Source organism: Drosophila mauritiana, chromosome 4 (genome assembly GCF_004382145.1).
Source record: "Drosophila mauritiana strain mau12 chromosome 4, ASM438214v1, whole genome shotgun sequence".
NCBI lineage: Eukaryota > Metazoa > Arthropoda > Insecta > Diptera > Drosophilidae > Drosophila > Drosophila mauritiana.
In genome coordinates this window covers 967,112-987,882 of record NC_046671.1, presented here as the reverse complement: position 1 = coordinate 987,882, position 20,771 = coordinate 967,112, and the positions used below count along the sequence as shown (strand labels likewise).

The 20,771-nt window shown below is 35.3% G+C and overlaps 2 protein-coding genes across 4 annotated transcripts; one reads left to right on the top strand and one right to left on the bottom strand.

Annotated features, from left to right (window-relative positions):
* Positions 1 to 82: 82 nt before the first annotated feature.
* Positions 83 to 11,229, bottom strand: LOC117146318 (apolipophorins). Its single transcript, XM_033312377.1, has 7 exons — positions 11,139 to 11,229; positions 10,398 to 10,427; positions 3,179 to 10,344; positions 2,903 to 3,123; positions 727 to 2,845; positions 548 to 668; positions 83 to 494 (listed from the first exon to the last, which is right to left on the bottom strand). Exons 1-7 carry the CDS (start codon positions 11,212 to 11,214, stop codon positions 172 to 174), a joined length of 10,056 nt encoding a protein of 3,351 aa, XP_033168268.1. The 5' UTR covers positions 11,215 to 11,229; the 3' UTR covers positions 83 to 171.
* Positions 11,230 to 14,566: 3,337 nt separating this feature from the next.
* LOC117146321 (zyxin) lies at positions 14,567 to 18,250 on the top strand. 3 transcript variants are annotated; one of them, XM_033312381.1, is made up of 8 exons: positions 14,567 to 14,650; positions 14,858 to 15,080; positions 15,719 to 16,133; positions 16,201 to 16,451; positions 16,928 to 17,222; positions 17,277 to 17,625; positions 17,681 to 17,801; positions 17,862 to 18,250. In XM_033312381.1, the coding sequence occupies exons 2-8, from the start codon at positions 14,889 to 14,891 to the stop codon at positions 17,991 to 17,993; spliced, it is 1,755 nt and encodes a 584-aa protein (XP_033168272.1). In that variant the 5' UTR covers positions 14,567 to 14,650; positions 14,858 to 14,888; the 3' UTR covers positions 17,994 to 18,250. The 3 variants fall into 3 exon arrangements, with proteins under 3 accessions (XP_033168272.1, XP_033168273.1, XP_033168274.1); XM_033312382.1 differs by lacking the exon at positions 14,567 to 14,650 and adding an exon at positions 14,679 to 14,755; XM_033312383.1 differs by lacking the exon at positions 14,567 to 14,650 and having other exon boundaries at positions 14,784 to 15,080; positions 16,264 to 16,451.
* Positions 18,251 to 20,771: the final 2,521 nt, after the last annotated feature.

The window sequence follows — 20,771 nt, the reverse complement described above, 5'->3', positions numbered from 1 at the left end:
GATAGTTTGTTTGATAAAGTTTGTTCGATTTTTCAAGTGTCATTTTTTATAACTTTCCGATACCTTTTCTTCAATAAAAAAGTTTCGTGATATTAAGTTTTTATTAATTTTTCGTTTTACTTAGTTTTAAGAAAGAGATTTTTCCTCACAAAGGAATTCGATAAGACATGTTTAGACAGATTTTGGCTTTTTGGTCGCAACAAATGTTGATGACTTAATGACGCACTTATGTTGTCCGTGCAATCCATGAATCGGAAGACAGCGACAGTCACTGACGATTTCAGTCTTAAAGAGAGTATCTGCCAGCGATGCTGTAATCTGATTCAACATTTTCTTTTGGTCTGAAGCTTTTAACTTTTCAAAGTTTTGTGTAGCAAACACCCAGCCACCGTTATTAAGGACAAAGTCAATGCCCATGTCATTATCGAACTGCAGTTTCGTTCGTTTTTTGCTATCTTTCCCATCTACAGTAGCCACCAATCGAGAGTTGAAGCCTAAAATACAAGAAGGTTATTATGAACTTATAAGTATAAATACAACTTCGTACCAATTAGTTTTTCGCTTAACACTCCTTCTAATGAGAGCCCCTTTACTGGTGCAATAAGATGAAGAAGCGCACCATCAAACCTAGTGATGGACCCAGTTAACTGAGTTCGAACAAATTTCCACTAAAAATAAAAAAATGTTTTTTTTTTAATATTTCTAAGCTAGAAAAACTTGGCTTACCCAATTTTTATATTCTAAAGAATCACTTCGCACACCGATAATGCTTTTTGCCGCTCCAGCGCGGAAGGGATAATCTAAAGCCAATTGGAACGCCTTTTCATCCGCTTGGGGTGCAATTCCCTTTAATATTTCTTTTAAAGAATTGTAAATATCTAAAATTCGTTTTTCAGTTATAATTTGCTCCACACAATTGTCACAGAAGCTCTTTATTCCAGCCAGCTTAACATCAGCAACGTTTCCCTTGTAGTTAATTTTGCCACCATCACTTGTGAGTAGAGCGGGATATCGTTTGGATTCCTCAAAAACAATCACTCCGACTTGTACATCTGAAAACCCACGGCTTCTTAATGATTCACGAATATCATTGATGGCCGGCGCTATTAAATTAGACAGCACTACGGGTGTTACATTGATATCAACGACAAATACAACGTCAACCTTGTTGTTTGGTAACTTAACAGTAAACTCATCTCCAAAGTCGTGCTGTCCAGCAGGTCCTGCGCACTTTATGCAACGCGGTGGTAATAGCACCCACTTATTAATCTGCTTTACTGCCGAACCGTAAGCTAAAGCAAACGTGCACGCAGTGGCTTCCTTTTCCTTTTCAGCTACCTTTGCAAGTGCAATATCACATGCCTTGCGGTAAGGTCTCGAATCCAAGTTAATGAAATTGAAAGCCAGAGTCGATTCAATACCGAACAGTTCACTACACACTTCGTCTCTTTTGGAGCTTTTAAACTGGTCATTGTCAAATTCAATTGCTGTGCATTTTCCTACTCCATAGTCGTTGCCTAGGGCGGCCGAATTTTCGGTTACGGTACCATCGATTCGCAAGAAGTCATCATATGGTTCTGCGTTGCCGTTGCCGAGAAGCCCTCTGGTTTTGCTTGTGTAAAATCCGTTTACGTTGATGTGGCAAACCTTCAGGTCTGAAGTACATACTATGCCTACTCCGTACTCAGAATATAAGTGAATAGTGTAAAATCGGCGCCACGCGTGAAGACCAGACAAGTGTTGTGGGTATTCAACTAGGTTTCCATTCAGCTTTAGGGCAAGGTTGTCGGCTACTTCGAAATAGCTACCCTCCCGATCTATAAGCATAATGCTCTTAAGTTTTCCATTTGTAAGCTGGCCAATTATTGTAAAGTTATTGTCAACACTGTCCTGGGCGAGAATATATTTGCAGTTACCAGGATACGCGAAATTCAGGCCGTCGAAAGTGAATAAATGCTTCCCATCGACGACATGGCCTCGTAGTTCGAAGTCGTTAAAGAATATCCATGAGTATAACATTTTTTTGTTGAATACGACATCCCAATTCTCATTTAATATATAGTTTAAGATACTGGAACGGAATGAAAGTATGCTTGGAAGAACAGCCAATGAGTCAAAAGAATGCGTTAGAGAACCAATCCAAGATTGAAAATCAATTACATGATCCGATGACCCTGGATAAGTGCTTCTAATCGAGACCCAAATGGAACGAACGGCCTTTATTAAAAGCTTACCAAGTTCTTCGATGTATTTTTCATCATCAATATGTTCTTGCTTTAGTTTAGCGATTAAGTAATCGTGGAGTTTTTGTAGAAACTCGGAAGTCTCTGGAGTCTGTGGTAAAATGTTTATCTGATCAAATAGACTATTTGTTAACTCTGTTGCCTTTTCAAGAAGTTTCAAAACTTTAACTTTGTCATTAAACTCATTACGAATACTTTCAAATGACGGAAAGCTTGCGACATATTGCTTGAATTCATGGGCTACACCTTCAGCGGCATTAACCACAATTTTAATGAGTTCCTGAGCAGCGTCGTTTATAGGTTTTACAATTTCAGCAATAGCTTTTCCATAGTTTTTCAGAGCTGGTCCATATTTCTCAAGCGCAGAGAGAATATCTTTAAATGTCTTTGTACAAACCCTGATAATCTCTGCTTGGAGCGTACTTATTAGTTTCTGTATAGTTATAACGAATTCTTCCCAGGCCTTAAGAAGGGAATCCTTCCAAAGGGCTTGCAATTTATCATATATATCAACGATGGATTTCTGAGCCTTTCCCAATATTTCTGATATCGCCGTGTTTATGTCATCAAGAATACCGGCTATTTTTGCAAATAGGGTGCGTCTAAAAAAGGGAATGCATCTATTTTAACGAAAATGTTATATTGAATCATTTACTCACATGCCATCAATAATCGGTGCAATTGATTGATCAGCCTTAAGCTCTTGAACAATATCGTTTTTATAATCGAGCAATTTCCCCTTCAGTTTGGAAAAATCTGGTCCAGCTTCTTTAGCCAATTTAACAATTTTATCCGTAACTTGACGAGATTTTTCTAAGCGTTTCTTGATATTTTCGGAAATATATTCAGTATCTTTATTTATTTCCGATTCAACAATATGCTGTAAAAAATATATATATCATAAATAGCAACGAATTTAACTTAATATATCTTACCCAGAAACCATTTAGGTTGTCTTCATTTATAAAGTAATTTGTTTGTAAAAAGTTAGTTGCATCTAATGCCACTCGGCCATTAAATAATTGTTTCCCACTTCCATTAACATCTACTTTAAATTCCTTGCCCAGTTTAAGTTCTGCATTGCCATCGATGAAATCTTGACGCTTCAGTATAATCTTTGCAGAATTAGGTTGAACCTCCGATATAATTTCAATTGGATTTCTATCAAGAATTTGGACCTTTGTATTAAGCTTTGCATAACGGTTTTGCTTAGAAATGTCTCCGACTATATAAATGATATGTTTATTTGATTCAGTTAAAGAGATTTCAAATTTTTCCTTATTCAAAAACGAAATCGCCTTAACATCGATTTCGCCGTTATTTAATTCCAAGCCAATGTTATACTCATGGGCTTCAATATCCACTGCAGCGTTACTATTAATTTGGTACTGAATCTGAAGACCAGCAGACTTAACAGTTGTAATATATGCAATATTGAAACCATTTTGAGAACGGGAGTTGCGCAATTCACTGTTTCCAACCACTTTTTGTTCCGGCAGTCGGAAAATATCAAATATTACTTCAGCGCTTGCGATCTGTTGATTCACGTCTCCATTCAATTTTCCAGAAATACTTAATGGACGAATAGTTGGATGTTCAAATTTAAGTTTCCCGTTAGCGCTGAATGCAACGCGTTCTGTGCCCGTTACATCTACAATGGCAGAAAAGCGAGCAACGTCGTCAGGCCTTTGCAACTTGTCAATAAAGAATGAAGCTGTTTGCTCGTAGCGGCCAAAAAGGCTTCCATCTGCCGGTATTTTCTGAGTAGTTTCAAACAAAATTTGACGTTTCGGGAGTGCTAATTTAATTGTGGACGACGTGGGCTGAACGTTGGCTGTAAATTGATACTTGAAATTATTTCCTGTTATAATGAAGCTATCTAAATGGTACTGATAATTAAGACCTTGGTGTGTATTCTGAGACTTTAATTCAAACTCGTATGGATATCCAAAATCTCTCAGGTCAACAATAATAAGTGTGGTATGTTCCACAGCGTCCAGTTTTTGTTCATCAATGCTCACAATTGATTGTACTATTATATTTGTACACTGTCTCTTTTCTTCACAAACGGAAAACTTGGTGTTAAATTCCTTGTTTGTGATTTTTAAAGTGCCTAATCCGTTTTTCGATCCCAAATTACCCATAAAAGTGTAAGAGAAACCAACTTCCCTATCAGTACCAAAATCAAAGTGTTGCCGGGTCAGCTTAAAATTGCCATTGTGCGCCTTTCCTTGATACTGCACTTTGCCTTGTCCATCGATAATAGTTTTGTTTAGTTCTTTTTTAAGAGCATAAGTGGCTGTACCTGAGAAAATTATGCCATCTACATTCTTGAGTTGAATTTTAATGTTCTTATTTTGAGCTCGTGCTTCAAGTTCGTAACCATCGAGCTTTAATTTCTTCGAGCTCCAGTTGACAATTATATAAAACTCATCAGTACTGACGTATGAAGCTTCACTATTTATTTTAATGTCCAAATCAGCCAAATTAAGAATTTCAAAGATTACCTTTCCTTTTCGGTCTCCTAAGAGTTCAGCAATGCTCGTTATGATAATAGGCTTTTCTTTCAACAGATCTAAACGAATATCAACACCTTTTTTGTGGGCCGAATGATAAAATGTTGTGTCTAATCCGTATGACTTGTCAGTCTGTTTGAATTGTGCAGTGACTACATATGTCGAATCATCCAAAGGTTTAAGAGTGTGAATATTAACTTTGATGTCTTTTACAGAATCAAAGCTGGAATCTATACCATATGCTATGTCTACTTTCTCGGCTCCATAACCTAATGAAGCATCCATTTTTACGTATTGTGCTCCGTACTGTGCGTTAAGTACATACGTTTGTTTACCGGTAAGGTCACCATCTTTTATATTACCTGTTTGTTTCCGATGATATTTACCATTGAAACTCAATGGAGACTCCATATTGTTAGTTTGAGCTTCAAAATCATAGGTCCCATCATTTGCCGTCCCGTTCCATACTGTATTGACACGAGCATATTGCCCTATACTGGTTTTAGAATCCAGGAAGAATTCAGCATTGTATGCAGCGTTTTCATTTCCGATTAAAGATTTTAGGACCTTTCCATGGCTCTTTATTTCTAAGGACTTCAAGTTGGATTTCGGAATTTCAATATTAGCCTGAAGCCCATATTCAAGTGCTTGATTATTGTTGTAGTTTCCATTTGCACTTACAGAAAAAATCTCACCGTACTTACTTGTGATACTAATCACGGCATGCTGGGCACTGTAATCTCCTAAGGCAACAGCGATCTCAAAAGGTTGGGGCAGTGGATTTCCATAGCCCTTAATGCTAAAATCTATGTTCTTAGCATCGCCGTTTGGTTGCTGCTTAATTTGATAGCTTATCTCCGACTTATCTCCATTAAATGCCGTGTAGACTAAATTAGTGTTCGCAGAAAATTCTTTCGTTTTTGTGTTGAGCCGATCAAGCTTTCCCTTTAGTGCAATTGAGCGTTTTTTATTACTGCCAAAAGGTGTATCACTAAGCTGAGCGTCAATATTGCCTTGAGATAAACCACTTTTTGCATTTGTGGAAAACTTACGATTGATACTGCCGTCGATGACTCGACCATCGGGAGCGTTAAATATAAAGGTACCTTGTATTTCCCCATTTCCTCGCAATTCGCCTTTTAAACTTCCATTAGCCTCGAAAGCAACTATTTTGTCGTTTGCCTCACCAATGTTTTTAGTGGAGAATTTTAACTTTTCTATAGTGTTTTCAGACCTCAAGTGCAATTTCTTTTTTCCATCAAGAGTAAGGGAAGCATCGATATCGTACTTCGGAGACTGTATGTGGAATTTAGATTCTATTTCTAGTTTGTGCTTCGGTTCAGTCTTCAGAGTGTCAAAACTGGCTGTAAAGTCACCCTTGCCATTTTTGGCTACACGAAACTCTCCTTTGGCAGTTAATTGATTTTTGACAATTAGATTAAGTTTAGCAAAGGATATTTTATCTTGCGGATGTTGAGTCTCGCTGGTTAGTTTAATGAGCTCTGCAGTGTCTCGGCTAATCCTGAAGTCGCTGTTGGTTTTGTCAGGTGTGCCGATTACTTTAAGTATCCATTGAGTAGCTTTGTCCTTACCGCTAATTTGAACATTGCCTTGAATATTAATATTAATGTCTTGGGCCGAGTAACGTTGTCCAATTTCTCCTTTTGCTGATAGTAATGTTCCCCAACTAGTTACTATAGAGTTATCGACAACATAGACGTTTCCGTTAAAATCACACTTAGATATAACATCTATAGACTGCTTGTTAATCTTTGCACTTGCCTCCAGGGAATAATCCTGTGTGTGTCGCTGATTACTTTCGTATTTAACGATTATGGAGCCAATTTTTTGCTCACGTGAAATTTCCACATCGAGATCCAATTTATTTACATCAAAATTTGACATAATTTTTATTCCTCCGACCTGCTTTTTTTTATACTGAATTTCTACATTTTCCACAAGTTTGCCTGCGCGAGGAGAGTTGGAATCGCCATGTTTTTGGAAATTAAAACTACCATCACTGTCAATGGACCATGCAGCTGCTTTCCCGTTAGTTTTAAGGGCATACGACTGGTCAGTTATTGCTAAATGTATTGAACTTCCGTAAATATTTTCGGGAGAATGTTCATCATTTATAAAGAAACCAGCCTCATACAGACCACTTTCCAATTTTAAATTTTCTTTTATTAAGAAGGTCTGGTGATCTGAAGAAATTCGAAGCTCAGAGGTTAATGAATTTGACCCAACATCCGACCACCCGTTTACTGCTACGTGGGCGTTATTAGCATTTGACACTTGGAAGTTTTCAAAATGATACCTTTCAATATTATTACTGTTTTTTTGTACAACTATTTTTCCGTCAGCGTGGTAACCATTTATGTTATTTGAAATTCCATTATTGTCTTGGATTTCAATTAATGGTTTATATTCATTTCCGTTTTTGCTAAAACCAATTTTACTTTTTTTGATTTCTTTGTCTTGTTCGTATTGACCATATACGACCAATTCATTCTTGTCGTTGTTTATTCCAGCTTCCACTGCAAAGTGGCATAAAGAGTTATCAAAGGATAATCTACTAAATATCTTAGGCTTATTTCCGAGCTCATATACAACAGCTGTATCGTGAGAAACTTTGGATCCAGGAGTGGAATAATCTAATTTCCACTTTTGGGAGAAAGCTTCCTGTGTGTGAATTCCTTTGAATGTAAATTTTCGTTCAGTCGTTAAGTAAACGGCAAAATTAAATGGTCTAGATAAATGAAATTTATCCGAAACAGAAAGTCCTCTCTCTGCAACTTTGCCGTTTCCAGCTTGAAATTCACTTAAGCTTGTGGAACTCTTAATGCAAATATTTAATCCAACAAGTTCCAATTGATTAAAGCATATCTCACTAGGTTGAGAATTCTTATTTTTTTTTGTACCCTTTAGGGCAATTGCCTTTTGTTTGTCTTGTTCGGCTACATATAGTTCTGTGTCAACACTAAAATTAATAAGCTCAAGTTTTTCGCGTGGTAGCTCAAGGTCAACGTTAAAGCCCTCTCCATCGCTAATAACAGCTACAGTAATATCGCTACCGGTGGCGGAATGGGCTGACGAAACCACGCGGACCCCAGTGGATAGTACTTGTGCATTAAAGCCTATCTGAAGGTGAGCATTAATATCGACACTCGGAACAAACTTTAGTCTATACTTAGCCTTTTGCCAGTTTTGTTCTAAAATTGCATTAATATCAAGACTGACCGCAAGATCAACTTTGGTAGCTGCAAAACCTTGAGCTACAAGCTCCAAAGGTACTCCAATACTAGTGGGATAGGCTAGGTCAGTATCAAGGAATAAGTGGTGACTGGAAAATTGCTTTTCAAACGAAGATAGTTCCTGTTTTGCTTTTTCGAAAGAAGTTGAGAAGTAGTTTATAATGTCATCTAGAGAACTTGGTATGTTGTCGCCTAGGCTCAAAAATGCCAATTCCGAACCAAACAGTTTTAATGACACATCTAAATTGAGATCTTGCACATTTTTGACTCCATACATTTTATACTTTTTCGAAATTTTAGAAACGTCGTCAACAATTGATCGTCGGGCTCGGCCACCAGCAGCAACACCATTATTGCCAACTTCAATGAGTTTAACAATTTCGTCAAAATCTTTGTTTACTAATCCTTTCGGCCCTAAATAGTATTCCAGGACGTCTTCAACATTTTCTTGTCGGACGCTTGCCTCAAATACATTGTAGTTCGTGCCAAAAATTTCAGTTGTTACATTGATACGAGATGATCGTGGCAAGAATCCATGTTGCGAATATATTAATTGGTAATCAGTGCTGGCGCCAACGCCGAGGGACTCAAGTTTATAGGAAACTTCATTATTAAAACTGTATCGTCTGTAGTCAACGGGAAATGTTTTTGTAACCCTAATGTTAGCCAAATGGTATTTTTGCTGCTCGCGGCTGACGTCTGTAGAGTCTCGGATAGCTTTTAAATTAGATGAAATAAATCCTCCAACCTGGTTAACAGTTTCGGAATTAACTATTTCCGAAATTTGATTAGCAACCTCTGCGTTAGGGCATGAAATCGCGGACAAATAAGCTTCAATGCGTAACTCTGAATCTTCGTTACGATTCTTAAGAAGTTCCAAGGATTTAGATTGCAAGGTTTCTTCGCATTTAACTGTGGAAAAAGCGTGCAAGGCTGCGACACGTATGCGGTTGGAGCGTCCTGTGGAAGCGCACTCACTTAGTGCAGCAACCGTATTGCCACTTAAACTCTTTGCATTTCCAAGTCCCTTTAAAATGTACACAATGCGCTCTTCTTCCCGTTTAGTATTTGGCTTACAGTGTTTAAGACCATCAGAAAACTTTTTAGATATGGCATCAATTTCCGGTCCTTGACAATAATTTTTTAAACAATATTTAGCAACTAAACTACCCACAGCTATATATAGTTCTTTAGGCGCGTTAGGTAAGAGCTGAGAAGCCGCTTGATTGAGGGTCTCTTTGTCAACACTTTTGACTAAGTTTAAGGACAGTATTGCAAGTAATTTCTCCTTGTCATCAAATTTAGAAAGCTGTTTTAATATAACTCTAGCTGACTCTGCTGTACTGGCACGAAATAATCCATCCAAATATACCTTGCGGGCTAAGACTTTGTTTGGATGTGGAAACGCAGCCAGTTCTAATAAAGTCTCACTATCAGATTGGCGTAGCAACCTAATAAACTCAACAAACTTTTTTGCAGTTTTCTTTTTCACATAGTCGTCGGTTGAATCTACAAGATCAGATAGAGTCGTTTTAAGGGCGTTAATATTTTTGGAGGTATAGGTTTCTGGTCTCTGAAATATTAAGCTTCTGACAGTAGAACCAGTTCCTGGTGAGTTGGCCTTGGTACCGCTTGGATTTTTCAGTTTTAATATTGTGACTACTTTTGCACTGATATCAGAGTTTCCTTTACTATTTCCAATAAACTTGTATGTTTCTGTCAGCTGAACATTTTCAATTAGGTGGTTTACAATCCTGGACTCCTTAATATAGTTTGCCTGCAACAGCAGACTAGACGTAATGCCAGCTCGTTCGTTTACTCTGCCGGATACCAAGCCACTGTTTATCTGCTCGCGATGCGAACAGCTGTTTAAGTTCCGCGCCTTCGTAATTATATTCGCGTTACCCACTTTCGATGTTGATGTATGTGTAGGGCACACGCCGAATACGTCAACCTCATGTTCCGCTTCTATTCCCGATTGGAGCAATGATACAACTGCACGCTTAATATTCAAAGAGTAGTCCAAGTCGCTGGAGTCTGAGCAAATTTGTGGCTCTAAAATTCCACTTGCCAGTGTAAACCGAACTGGCTTCTGAATGCTATTCAATATCTTTTTCTCCACAGACTCTTTTGTATTAGTTACCTTAACGGAACTTAACTGTAATGTGTACCCACAGTTTCCTTTCGCAAAAATTTTTGCAGATCCGGATACTTTAAGACTTGTATCATCTGAGTCGTTGAGAACGTCGCTACTCGATCCAATAGTTAAAATACTGTCGAAGGAATAGTCATAGTAGTTGCCGGGTATGTACTTCAAAAGTCCATTGTCAGCTATGATATAAAATTGTTTAGTATATAAATACATACTTTTTTGTATTACTTACATTTCGGACATCCTAGATTGCAATCGTTTTCTAAAATTAAAAAGAAAATGTTTGTATAGAATGAATTAAGGAAAAGTAATCCCCAACTCGGCAAATAAATATTCGTATAACATGACGGAAAATTAAATGTATACACGGTAACCCCACTAGAACCAATTTTAAAAATTTGGGTTTCCCCCTTTACCGCTTATTTCCCTGAACCATCTATAAGGTCTATAGTTCGTTATCAATGTTTTTAAGTTTTAAAGGTGCAATGTCCTCTATTCTTATCTTCGTATAAATGATTTGATTGATAGGACTCAAACGATTTTTATGAATTATATTAATTTTTCTACGGAGCTATTGGCAAAAGAACTTCTCATCTAGTCGTTTTTAACAATTTACTGAAAAAGAATCCGGTTGGACGTTGCGGCTTAACTGGCTAAAACAGCATTTGTAAAACTTCGAATTTTTATTTGTATATTCCGAATCCTAAAAATTTTCACTTTTTTGGAGCAAAGTTGGAGTTTTTGTATTTTAATCAATTTAATTAATAAGGCGCCGTCAATATAATATAAAAAGTGGACTTTGTAAAGCAGAGAAAATCATACATAATTTTTCAAGTCCTGTAAAAGACGTTAGCTATGTTTTTAAAAGCTTGGCTCATTTATTTTTTGTTTAGTTTATAAAATCTATTTTATTCAATAAAAATTCGATTCGATATCAATAAATTATAATTTAAATTATTCAATTAGCACTTACCAGCATTTACAGCAATTGTTAAAAGCACAGACGCTAGGACTCCAATCAGAGCGATATTATATTTCATCCTAGCCATTACGCTGGGCCCCTTAGGGATAGCCTGGGAATAGCCAATGCCACAATTTGTATCACATTTTTATTTTACTATATGTATTTTTACAAAATGTGTAAAAATTTGTATTTTTACCTTTACCAACACTGGTCCAATTTCACTTCGTATATACTTCTTAGATTGGGAAACACACAGACCATCCGCGATTAAACCGATTCGAATACAATGAACGTTGTCTACGAATTAAGACGGATTACGTGAAAACACTCACTTTAAATACCTCGAACAAATCAAGAACCCACACATCTACAATTGTGCCACATAGTATTTAAGTGTATGTCTTGTAAATATATACAAATACAGCGGCACAAGTAAAGATGAGGACACATTGTGAGAGACATGCATGTCAATGATTCTTTATCACCAGCGATGGGTGCTCAGGCCAAAGCCGAGTACTTAATATTATCTCATTATAATCGGACTTCGACATACTCGACCCTAGCTTAGTACCTTTACCTACTCTCAATTATTTTCATCTAATACATAAGACGAAAATAAAATAAAGAATAATTAAATTTAAATATAATTAAATAAAAATGTATCGCTTTGCGATACGTGTCCAACTTACAATGGCTTATATATATAAATTTAATTTTCTAATAATCTTAAAAAATGTAGAACACGCCATTGTACCGTTTCCCGTCTATCAGCTACATTTTATCGATATACCAATGGAAATTGACCAGAAAAATAACATGAAAAGAAACTCGAAACACTTTTTTAAAGTGTGGGCGTGACAATGAGCGACGGAAAAACTTTTTTGGCAAGTCGATTGATTTTAAAAGACTGATAACAAAAATGCAAAAAATATTTCAAAAGTGTGGGCACGATTTGGCAAGAAATCCTGATCAAGCATATATATATGTATATACTTTACAGGGTCTTTTACGCTTGCTTCTAAACCACCTTGTGACCACCTTCCCACTAGCCCTATTATACCGAATTTTAAACATTTTAATTTACCCTATCACCTAAAAGTAGCAAGCTGATATTTATATATGCAAATAACCAACCTAGTTGTAACTCTTAAGCGATTATGTTTTATGTGCAGGTATTTAGAAATTCTATGTAACAATTGTTAACATTCCAAATTTCATGTATATACATTTGCAGATATGGTGGTCACTAGCAATTCATGTTTGCACACATATCTGTGTTAAACACTTGTATGCCCTTTTTTCATATAGATGAAAGTAAGCTTTCAAATGCAAACATAAGTTTATATATGTACATATATTTATTTGATTTCGAACAGATGTATAATAAATGTTTATATGAGAGTTCGTTCATGAATTGCAGTTAACGACTGATAAGAAACTTTAATCTTTAATTAAAAGTTGCTGGAAAGCAAAACGCTGCTCGATAAGCGCGCAAAATGACAGCCTGCGTGATCGGACAGAAAAAATTACAGTTCGAAAGAAGTTTACTTTTGTATTGTTCCAGGTTAGTAAATAAATCATCGTAAACGGAAGTCCACTTTATGAAGATGATTACTAATAGTGTGATGTGACCACAGTGTGGGACCACTGTTTAGAAGCGTAGAATGGTATATTAGCTACGATTGTCTGATTACAACCATTTAATCCTTTTTTAACAATTAAAAAGCTAAATTACCGTGCCCACAGTTTCTGAGAAGCTCCCGTTGCGGAATTGAGCTCTACGGCCGTACATACATATGTGCCGAGGTATATGTGATTCCAAGTCAGCTTCCTTTCAAAATTGCATCTTTATTCATGATAGATTTCCAATTTTCTTATATTACTTGGGTAAAAAGGTATTTGATTAATTAATAATTATTTTGGCTCCTAACTATGTGGCTCTTTAGAAATCGGTCATTCCCATCCTTTACAATACTCCTCCCCAAGCTTAATTTCTCTTCGATTGGGCCAAACAATTTGACGTTTGGTGTATTCAAAAATATTGATATAGTGTGATTGTACTTTTTTTTCAACAATTCTGGCTTGCAATCATTTTTCTATTAACGAGGAACTTTATTCAATGAAATTAATATTTATATTCAGACTTTCAAGGTATTTAATGTAAATTTCTTACTAAACAGGGAATTTTCTTCTCGACTTTGGCAAACAATATGACGTAGGATTTACTACACTATTATCATTTAAGCTGAACCAATACGAAATTTCACAAAAACTTGAATTGAGAAAAGCCGCGCCAGACTTAATAATTCCTTTGTCGGGGAAAAGAACGAAAATGCAATTTCGGATGATATATATCTGAGATTTATTCCATAAATTTAACTTATAAATATTTATAACAGTAGGCGAGTGAGCGAATTTAGCGTAAGCCACCTACATAACAGTCAGCTGGTTTTGTTGGGACCAAAGGAAATTTTATTCAAATTCGTAGTTCAAAATTTCATAAGGGGCTTATCAATTATTGATCTGTATGTGGTGGAGTCGATATCGCCGTCTGTTTGGCCATCCGTCCGTTTCTACGCAAACTTGTCTCAGAATTTATACCGAGTCGAGTCGAGTTCCCCGACAATCAGATATCCGTTACTCAAAAGGTGGAAGATTGAAATATTTTCTTATTTATCTGGCATATCGATTAAAAATTCAAATAAAAAAATTAATTATAAGTGTGGTCGTGACAGATTGGAGCGGTGGCGTTGGGGTACATCGTTAGAAAGCGGAATCAAACTTGGTCTGCGCCTATAACTTTCTAGCCTATAGTTCCTGAAATCTGGATGCTTACACGGACGGACATACAGACGGACACTTTAAGACACATCTTATATAAGTGTGTACGTGTTCGATTGTTTGTTAAAGTGACTATACCTGCTAAGATAAGCAAAATATACACGTTTCCCACTTATGATTAGTTCGATTCTTGGAATTAGGTTAGAGGTGGAGAAACATTCATGTTGGTGGACATCGATGTTTTAGACGTTTTTGGCGAAAAACATCGATGTTATTAATAGAATAAAAAAAATTATCTTTTTAAATTTAAGATATATAAATAAAAATACATAATAATATAGTTTTAGCACACGGTTTAAAGTTTATTTAATAATATTTTATTTAAAGTCATTCGGCATGAAACCTGTTTATACTTTAATCATTGTCTCAATCAAACATTTAGTTTTCTCAATACCCTTCATTGACTTATAGTCCTCCTATAGTCATTAGGGTTATTTTCTTTGATTGCCGTTTAAGCAAAACTACATATGTAAGTTTTATAAGGATTTAGCTTCAATATCTCGCGTGTGTCTATGATCTTATTAGCTTTTGAGATATAAAGCGATCGTGCGAAGTGAGTACTACATATTTAATAACTCCGAATACGAGCCTGTGCGACTATAACGTTTTTCTAGCGTTCATGTTAAGGCCACACTGCTGGACCTTAAAAATTCGATAAGCGATAGTTTTATTTCCACTAAGTATTGAAATGTCAATAATTTTAAATAAATAATTGTTTAATTACTTATGCATACAGAATTATTTTATGCATGTTAAAAACAAACCAAACTATCATCATTAAGGGTGTAATTTTATTAGTGCTAAAGAGTCGAAATATGAAATTTAAATTTTACGAGTATATGAATGTTTGAGGTTTAATATAAAAAAGTTTTTTCTTATTGATTTAGAAAAACGGAATCGCGATTTTGTTAAATTTCAATGGAGTCTGTGGCCCAGCAACTTAGAGGGCTTTCGCTTCCAAAAGGTGACACAGGCTCACCGCCTGTATGTATTGGACATGGAAAAGTTGCGGAGATAGTCGCCAAGATAAGTAAAAAGCAAAATGCATCAGTAAACAGGAGATTGGATATACCTCCTAAGCCGACGATAAAATATAATGAAATGCCTCAGGTACATACATTCTTTAGTATAGCCAGCTTGTGTTATACGCACAGCAATTCCTTGATTCTCCTCGATTGTCCTTTAAGGCTTGTTCTTTAAGTCTTAAAGTCCGTTATTGTACCGTTTTAGAGGGTATTTTTGTCTGCATGGCTAGAGCATTTTCCATCCCTCTAAAATAGCATATGTATGCGTATGTACATATGTATACATATATATTATTGATCCGCTGGACTATGAGCGAACATTTGCTACCATTCAGATGACAGAAATCAAAAACAAGTATAGCCTAATAGATTCTTAAGCGATATATCAGGAACAATTCATTATAAAAACATAATATATTTTTAAGTAAATATTGTTTTAAGTATAAATAGGTATCTCTAGGGGATATTCTTAACTGTACCAGTACTTAAATACATATCTATCGCATGCCTTTTTCACTTCGGTAAAAACCAAACTGTGAAAACCGTGGCAATATTTAGAACTTTGCGCAGCGTACAAGTCATTAAAATCTGCATGTCAAATCATAGTTTTTATTTATAATTTTTATTGTTCCGATTATAACCTATGTATATTATGAAAAGTTATTTTCCTGAAGAACTGTGTATAATAAAATATTCTTAAGCATAAATATTTCTTTATTGCAGGTTCCATCAAGCAGACAGGTATCATGTTCGCGGGAACCACTTTATTCACAACCTCTGATTGGAGTCGAGAAAATGAGGGGGCATATGCCTTTTAGAAATTACCTCAGCTCTGAATTCGGAGTTGCTGATACTCAAATGAACAGAAAAACAACTTTGGATAATCCGGCAATATTGGAACAGCAATTAGAAGCCCTAGCTTACCATAAACTTCAAATGGAAAAAAAGGGTCTTTTGGGAGTAAAAGCTAAACCAACACAGCCTCTCAAAAGCTTTACAAAGCCACTTTCAAAAACTTTGAGCAAAAGCTTAATATATTCTAATTTAGGGTTTGAACACAATAAAATAGAAACATCAGAACTAGCAACTGACGAAACTAAGAGATCAGCGAGTACCTATTCAAACGTTCATGAAACCGGTATGTTTATGTAATGCCTATATACAAATTATATAGTATTAATTAAAAAATAATTTAAATGTCAAAGCAATGGACTCTCCTCTAAGCTCAGCGCAAAAGATGCTATTTGTCTGCACTAACTTTATTTCAGACAACGAAAAAGATGAGTTACCGCCCCCACCTAGTCCAGAGAGCGCTGTGAGTTCTTCATACAGTGAGCTTCGTCACGCCACTTTGGAATTCAACAAACCAATTGATTATTTACAAAATAATCAGACATCGAATCCTTTGCAAATATATGCAAACCAATATGCGTTGCAACATGATGCCACAGGCAAGGTAAACAGATCTTTATTACTCTGGGAGTATAATTGTGTCTAATAAACAATCTTATTCAGCTAATAGAAGTGCACGGCAGATATTAAGATATGCAATCAGCAAAGCTATAGAAGAATTTGAATGACTTACTGACGAAGACAGATTTTTCCAATGCACTTTTAGTTAACGTGAAATAGGTTTATGTATATAGTATATACTATATATATATATAGATATATAGATACTATATACATTTATCTGAAAATTAATAAACAATAACTATTTCGACATTTAGAATAACTTTATGCATTAAATAAATATATGGATTAACAAAATACTGTTGATTACGAGTTCAAGGAGTCCGAGGATCAAGTCCTCAAAACTGAAAGATTCCACGATTATAATTTATATGATTTCTTAATAGGATATTTAAAAAACAATTTTTGTTCGCATTTTATAATAATAATATATAATTCGTAATAATTTTTAATTTTCAGAGCTCTTATACATATGATTCAATATATGAACCTATAAACCCTCGACCCTGTGTTGTAGATACGCTGCCTCGTGAAAGTTGTAATCTGCATAATTCATACGTCAATGATAATAATCCAAACATTTGCCATGAATACAATATTTCGAATTCGATTGATGCTAACCAAACACTATACATACATGGTAATGCTAGAACTACATTTTATGACGTGAACACCATACATAGAAATGATATGGAAGGTCTAAAAAATTACATTTCAATACCCACCGAACCGGTTCAAGAATTTGAAAACTACGGTAAGTTAATGTAACACATTCTTATCGATTAAAATTAACGTATATTTTATACAGGTAGGTGTGTCAAATGCAATTCACGTGTACTTGGAGAAAGTAGCGGATGTACAGCAATGGATCAAATATACCACATATCTTGCTTCACATGTACAGATTGCCAAATTAACTTACAGGGAAAACCATTTTATGCATTAGACGGCAAACCCTATTGCGAATATGATTATTTACAAACACTGGAAAAATGCTCTGTTTGCATGGAACCAATTTTAGAGAGAATTCTTAGAGCTACTGGAAAACCATATCATCCGCAATGTTTTACATGTGTTGTATGCGGAAAAAGCTTAGATGGGCTATTATTTACAGTTGATGCTACTAATCAAAACTATTGCATAACAGATTTTCATAAGTAAGTTATGTAATTTTGCAGCACGGTCAATTGATAAAATTCTATGAATTCACAGAAAATTTGCCCCTCGCTGTTGTGTCTGCAAGCAACCAATTATGCCAGATCCAGGACAAGAAGAAACGATCAGAGTAGTGGCTCTAGATCGAAGTTTTCATCTAGAATGTTATAAGTGTGAGGTAAACAAAAGAATATTTATTAATCGAAAAAATGTCCTTATTTTTTGTTGCATTTAATAGGACTGTGGGCTCTTACTATCATCTGAAGCTGAGGGCCGCGGATGTTATCCCCTGGATGACCACGTTCTATGTAAAAGCTGCAATGCAAAAAGGGTTCAGGCTTTAACAAACCGCATGACGTCAGAACATTAAATTGAGTGCTCATTTTATTCATTGCGCATTTTGATATCCAAAAATTAATGTCGGAAAATAATAGAAAAGACATCATTGTTTCGTTATTTTTTATCGAATCCTGAATCCTACTGTGGACGGCAGTCCATGAAGGGAAGAGGCAAATCAGGAGGCGAAGGTATAGTCTGATACTTGTGCTAAATAAAGTAAAGGGGCAAATGGTTTCCAAGCTTTCTGTCCAAATACAATAAATAAAAACTATCGACAAACTAAAAAAATTAGTTGTTTTTCTCTTCTTAGCAGATTTATTGAAAACGAACGAGTGTAACATTTTTTTTAGATTTTTGTATTCCCTAGCTTACAATACGGCTTATATACAACACATTTACATAAAATGCAGGTTTAAAAGTTACTAAGCAAAAACAGGTCCTTTCTCCAATTCAGAACAAGTAACCCTTTCTGAAGTTGTTCTTGTTTACGGTCATCATTATTAAACTATTTAAATTATGCAAACTAGGTCGATATATCAATACACTTTAGTTCTACAAATTAAAAAAAAAAACCAGCTAGGTTATTGGCAAAACGATATATGATATACTCAACTATAAAACAAATTAAATACAACTTAGTCAGCTCTTTTCCGCTATTCGTATCTGAAGAACTTCTGTCATTGAAAGTGCAGTTTGCCAAACACAGTAATTGGATATGAACTCAACTGGTTCCGTATCGGAAATCCCGATATTTGCATGTGTAATGGAAACTCGCAATGATAAGGGTGATATAATGTGGGTTTGAGATCTTAGTGGATTGAAAGATGTCGGGGTCCTCGTCGGATTGCTGATGGGATGCGTGGTATATGATGTCGACAATGTCAAAAAGTGCACCTATGCTTAGTAACATAAGCAAAATGTATCTCTTTTAAAATACTTAAGCACATGGTGTTAAACCTGATGCTGATCGCGGATGGCTTGAAAAATCACGCTTAGAAAAAGAAAATAAATTCGTGAGAAAACTTATGTGTTCGGCTTGAACAAATACAAATACATATTTATATGGTCGCAAAAGTCTACTTAACTAAGTGGCTTCTGACTCAAAATCAAAATTCTCTTTGTATAAAAGTCAAATGTGGATTTGGTTAACGCTTTCCCTTGTACAGAACTTACTAAACAAATTTAAGTCTTACTTAGCATTTTATTCATGTCGTTATGATTGGTTCAGAGTTTTACCACCAGAGTTGTAGAAAATTTCACTTAAGTCTATACATATGTTGAATACAAAAATGCAAAATTTTTTACTTTGATTGAAATTTTATTCAACATAAATTTCAACCAATTCTAAACGCATTAAAATGTAATTGGCCAGTAATAGACTTTTAAAGGCACAATTATAATTCCATATTTAAATATGTTATTCAATATCATGTGTAAGTGAATTTTCATTCTACACCGAACCAATTGGATTGGGTAAATTTTAAGGGCTGGGGTACTTGGAACAACTAAAGGCTAAATAAACCTTTAAAACAGACTAACATAAAGTGTCTATTTTAATCAAATTTTCGAGAATATTTATATTGCAATACATTCGAAAGCATTTTTCAGGATTGTTTCTGGATACTTTCCAGTATCAATTTACAGAAAGCGTGCTATTGATTACTTCTACAGATGAGGAAGTGAAAACTGAACAGAAGCGCAATAAAACACCTGAAATGCTTTGCGCTTCTATGTCCGTGATTTGCTTTTCGTTAGTACCGTTTGTTTAAAACACTTACGATTTTGTCCTTCTTACTATAGCGATCAAAAATATATGTAAGGAAATGTACACATATGGTTTGGATTTTGTTTCACATATTAGTATGTGTATGTACATATGTTAGAAAAAAGGTATGTATGTATTTAAAAAATATATGTATGTATATTCCCAGTTTAAAAAAATAACATTTTAAAATTAAAAAATATAACTGTAAAATGTTCTCGAAATTCTGCGGAGACTGTGTGTAGACAATACAGGGTTCGGCTTGTACCCGAAAAATATAAAAATATATTAAAAATGTATGTATGTAAAATGTTATTGTATTTTAGATTGCTTTGGGCAATTTAGGTCTGTAGAAATCAAGAGTTTATAATAGAAGACATCGCCCTGAAATGGTTTATATACATCTGTCATCTCTTCAAGGGCGTCACCAGGCCATCAGCCAGGGGCGAGAGATAGTACAATTCATCTTCCAATACTGGAAACTCTTAGTGAAAGCACCTATCAAGCTTATGTATGGGAAGCAGATCGATAGAATTGGAGGCAGATTGACTAAGAGAATAAGAACAGTACATAGTGTAAATAAACAACGTGAAGTTACGCGATAGGCAGCAAATTATGAATTTTCTTGAACATTCCTTTTAGGCCCAGCCCTACCCTGGCGACGACCTTGCATCGCTTTTACTGCGGTTTTACTGTTTTTTTTAGTTACACTTTTACGTTTTATAAACTAATGTAGATCGGATGCTATAACGATATACTGGAAAAAAGACAAATAATAAAACGAAAACAACAAATTTTTTAAAGAGTTTACTCGTCCTTTTTTTTCTATGTCTCTAAAATCTGCTGGCTTAGTCTCAACTTTGTAGCTTTTAGAATTCCTGAGAGTGAGCCGTTTATACAGATTGACGAAAAGGATATAACAGCTAGTGATACTGATAAAGATTACACGTGCTCATCATCAGAGTGATTTGTATTTCTATCGTTACTATAATCTTACCTAGTGTGTTTCAGGCATCAGTCTTAAATTCTAATAATTTGTAAATTGAA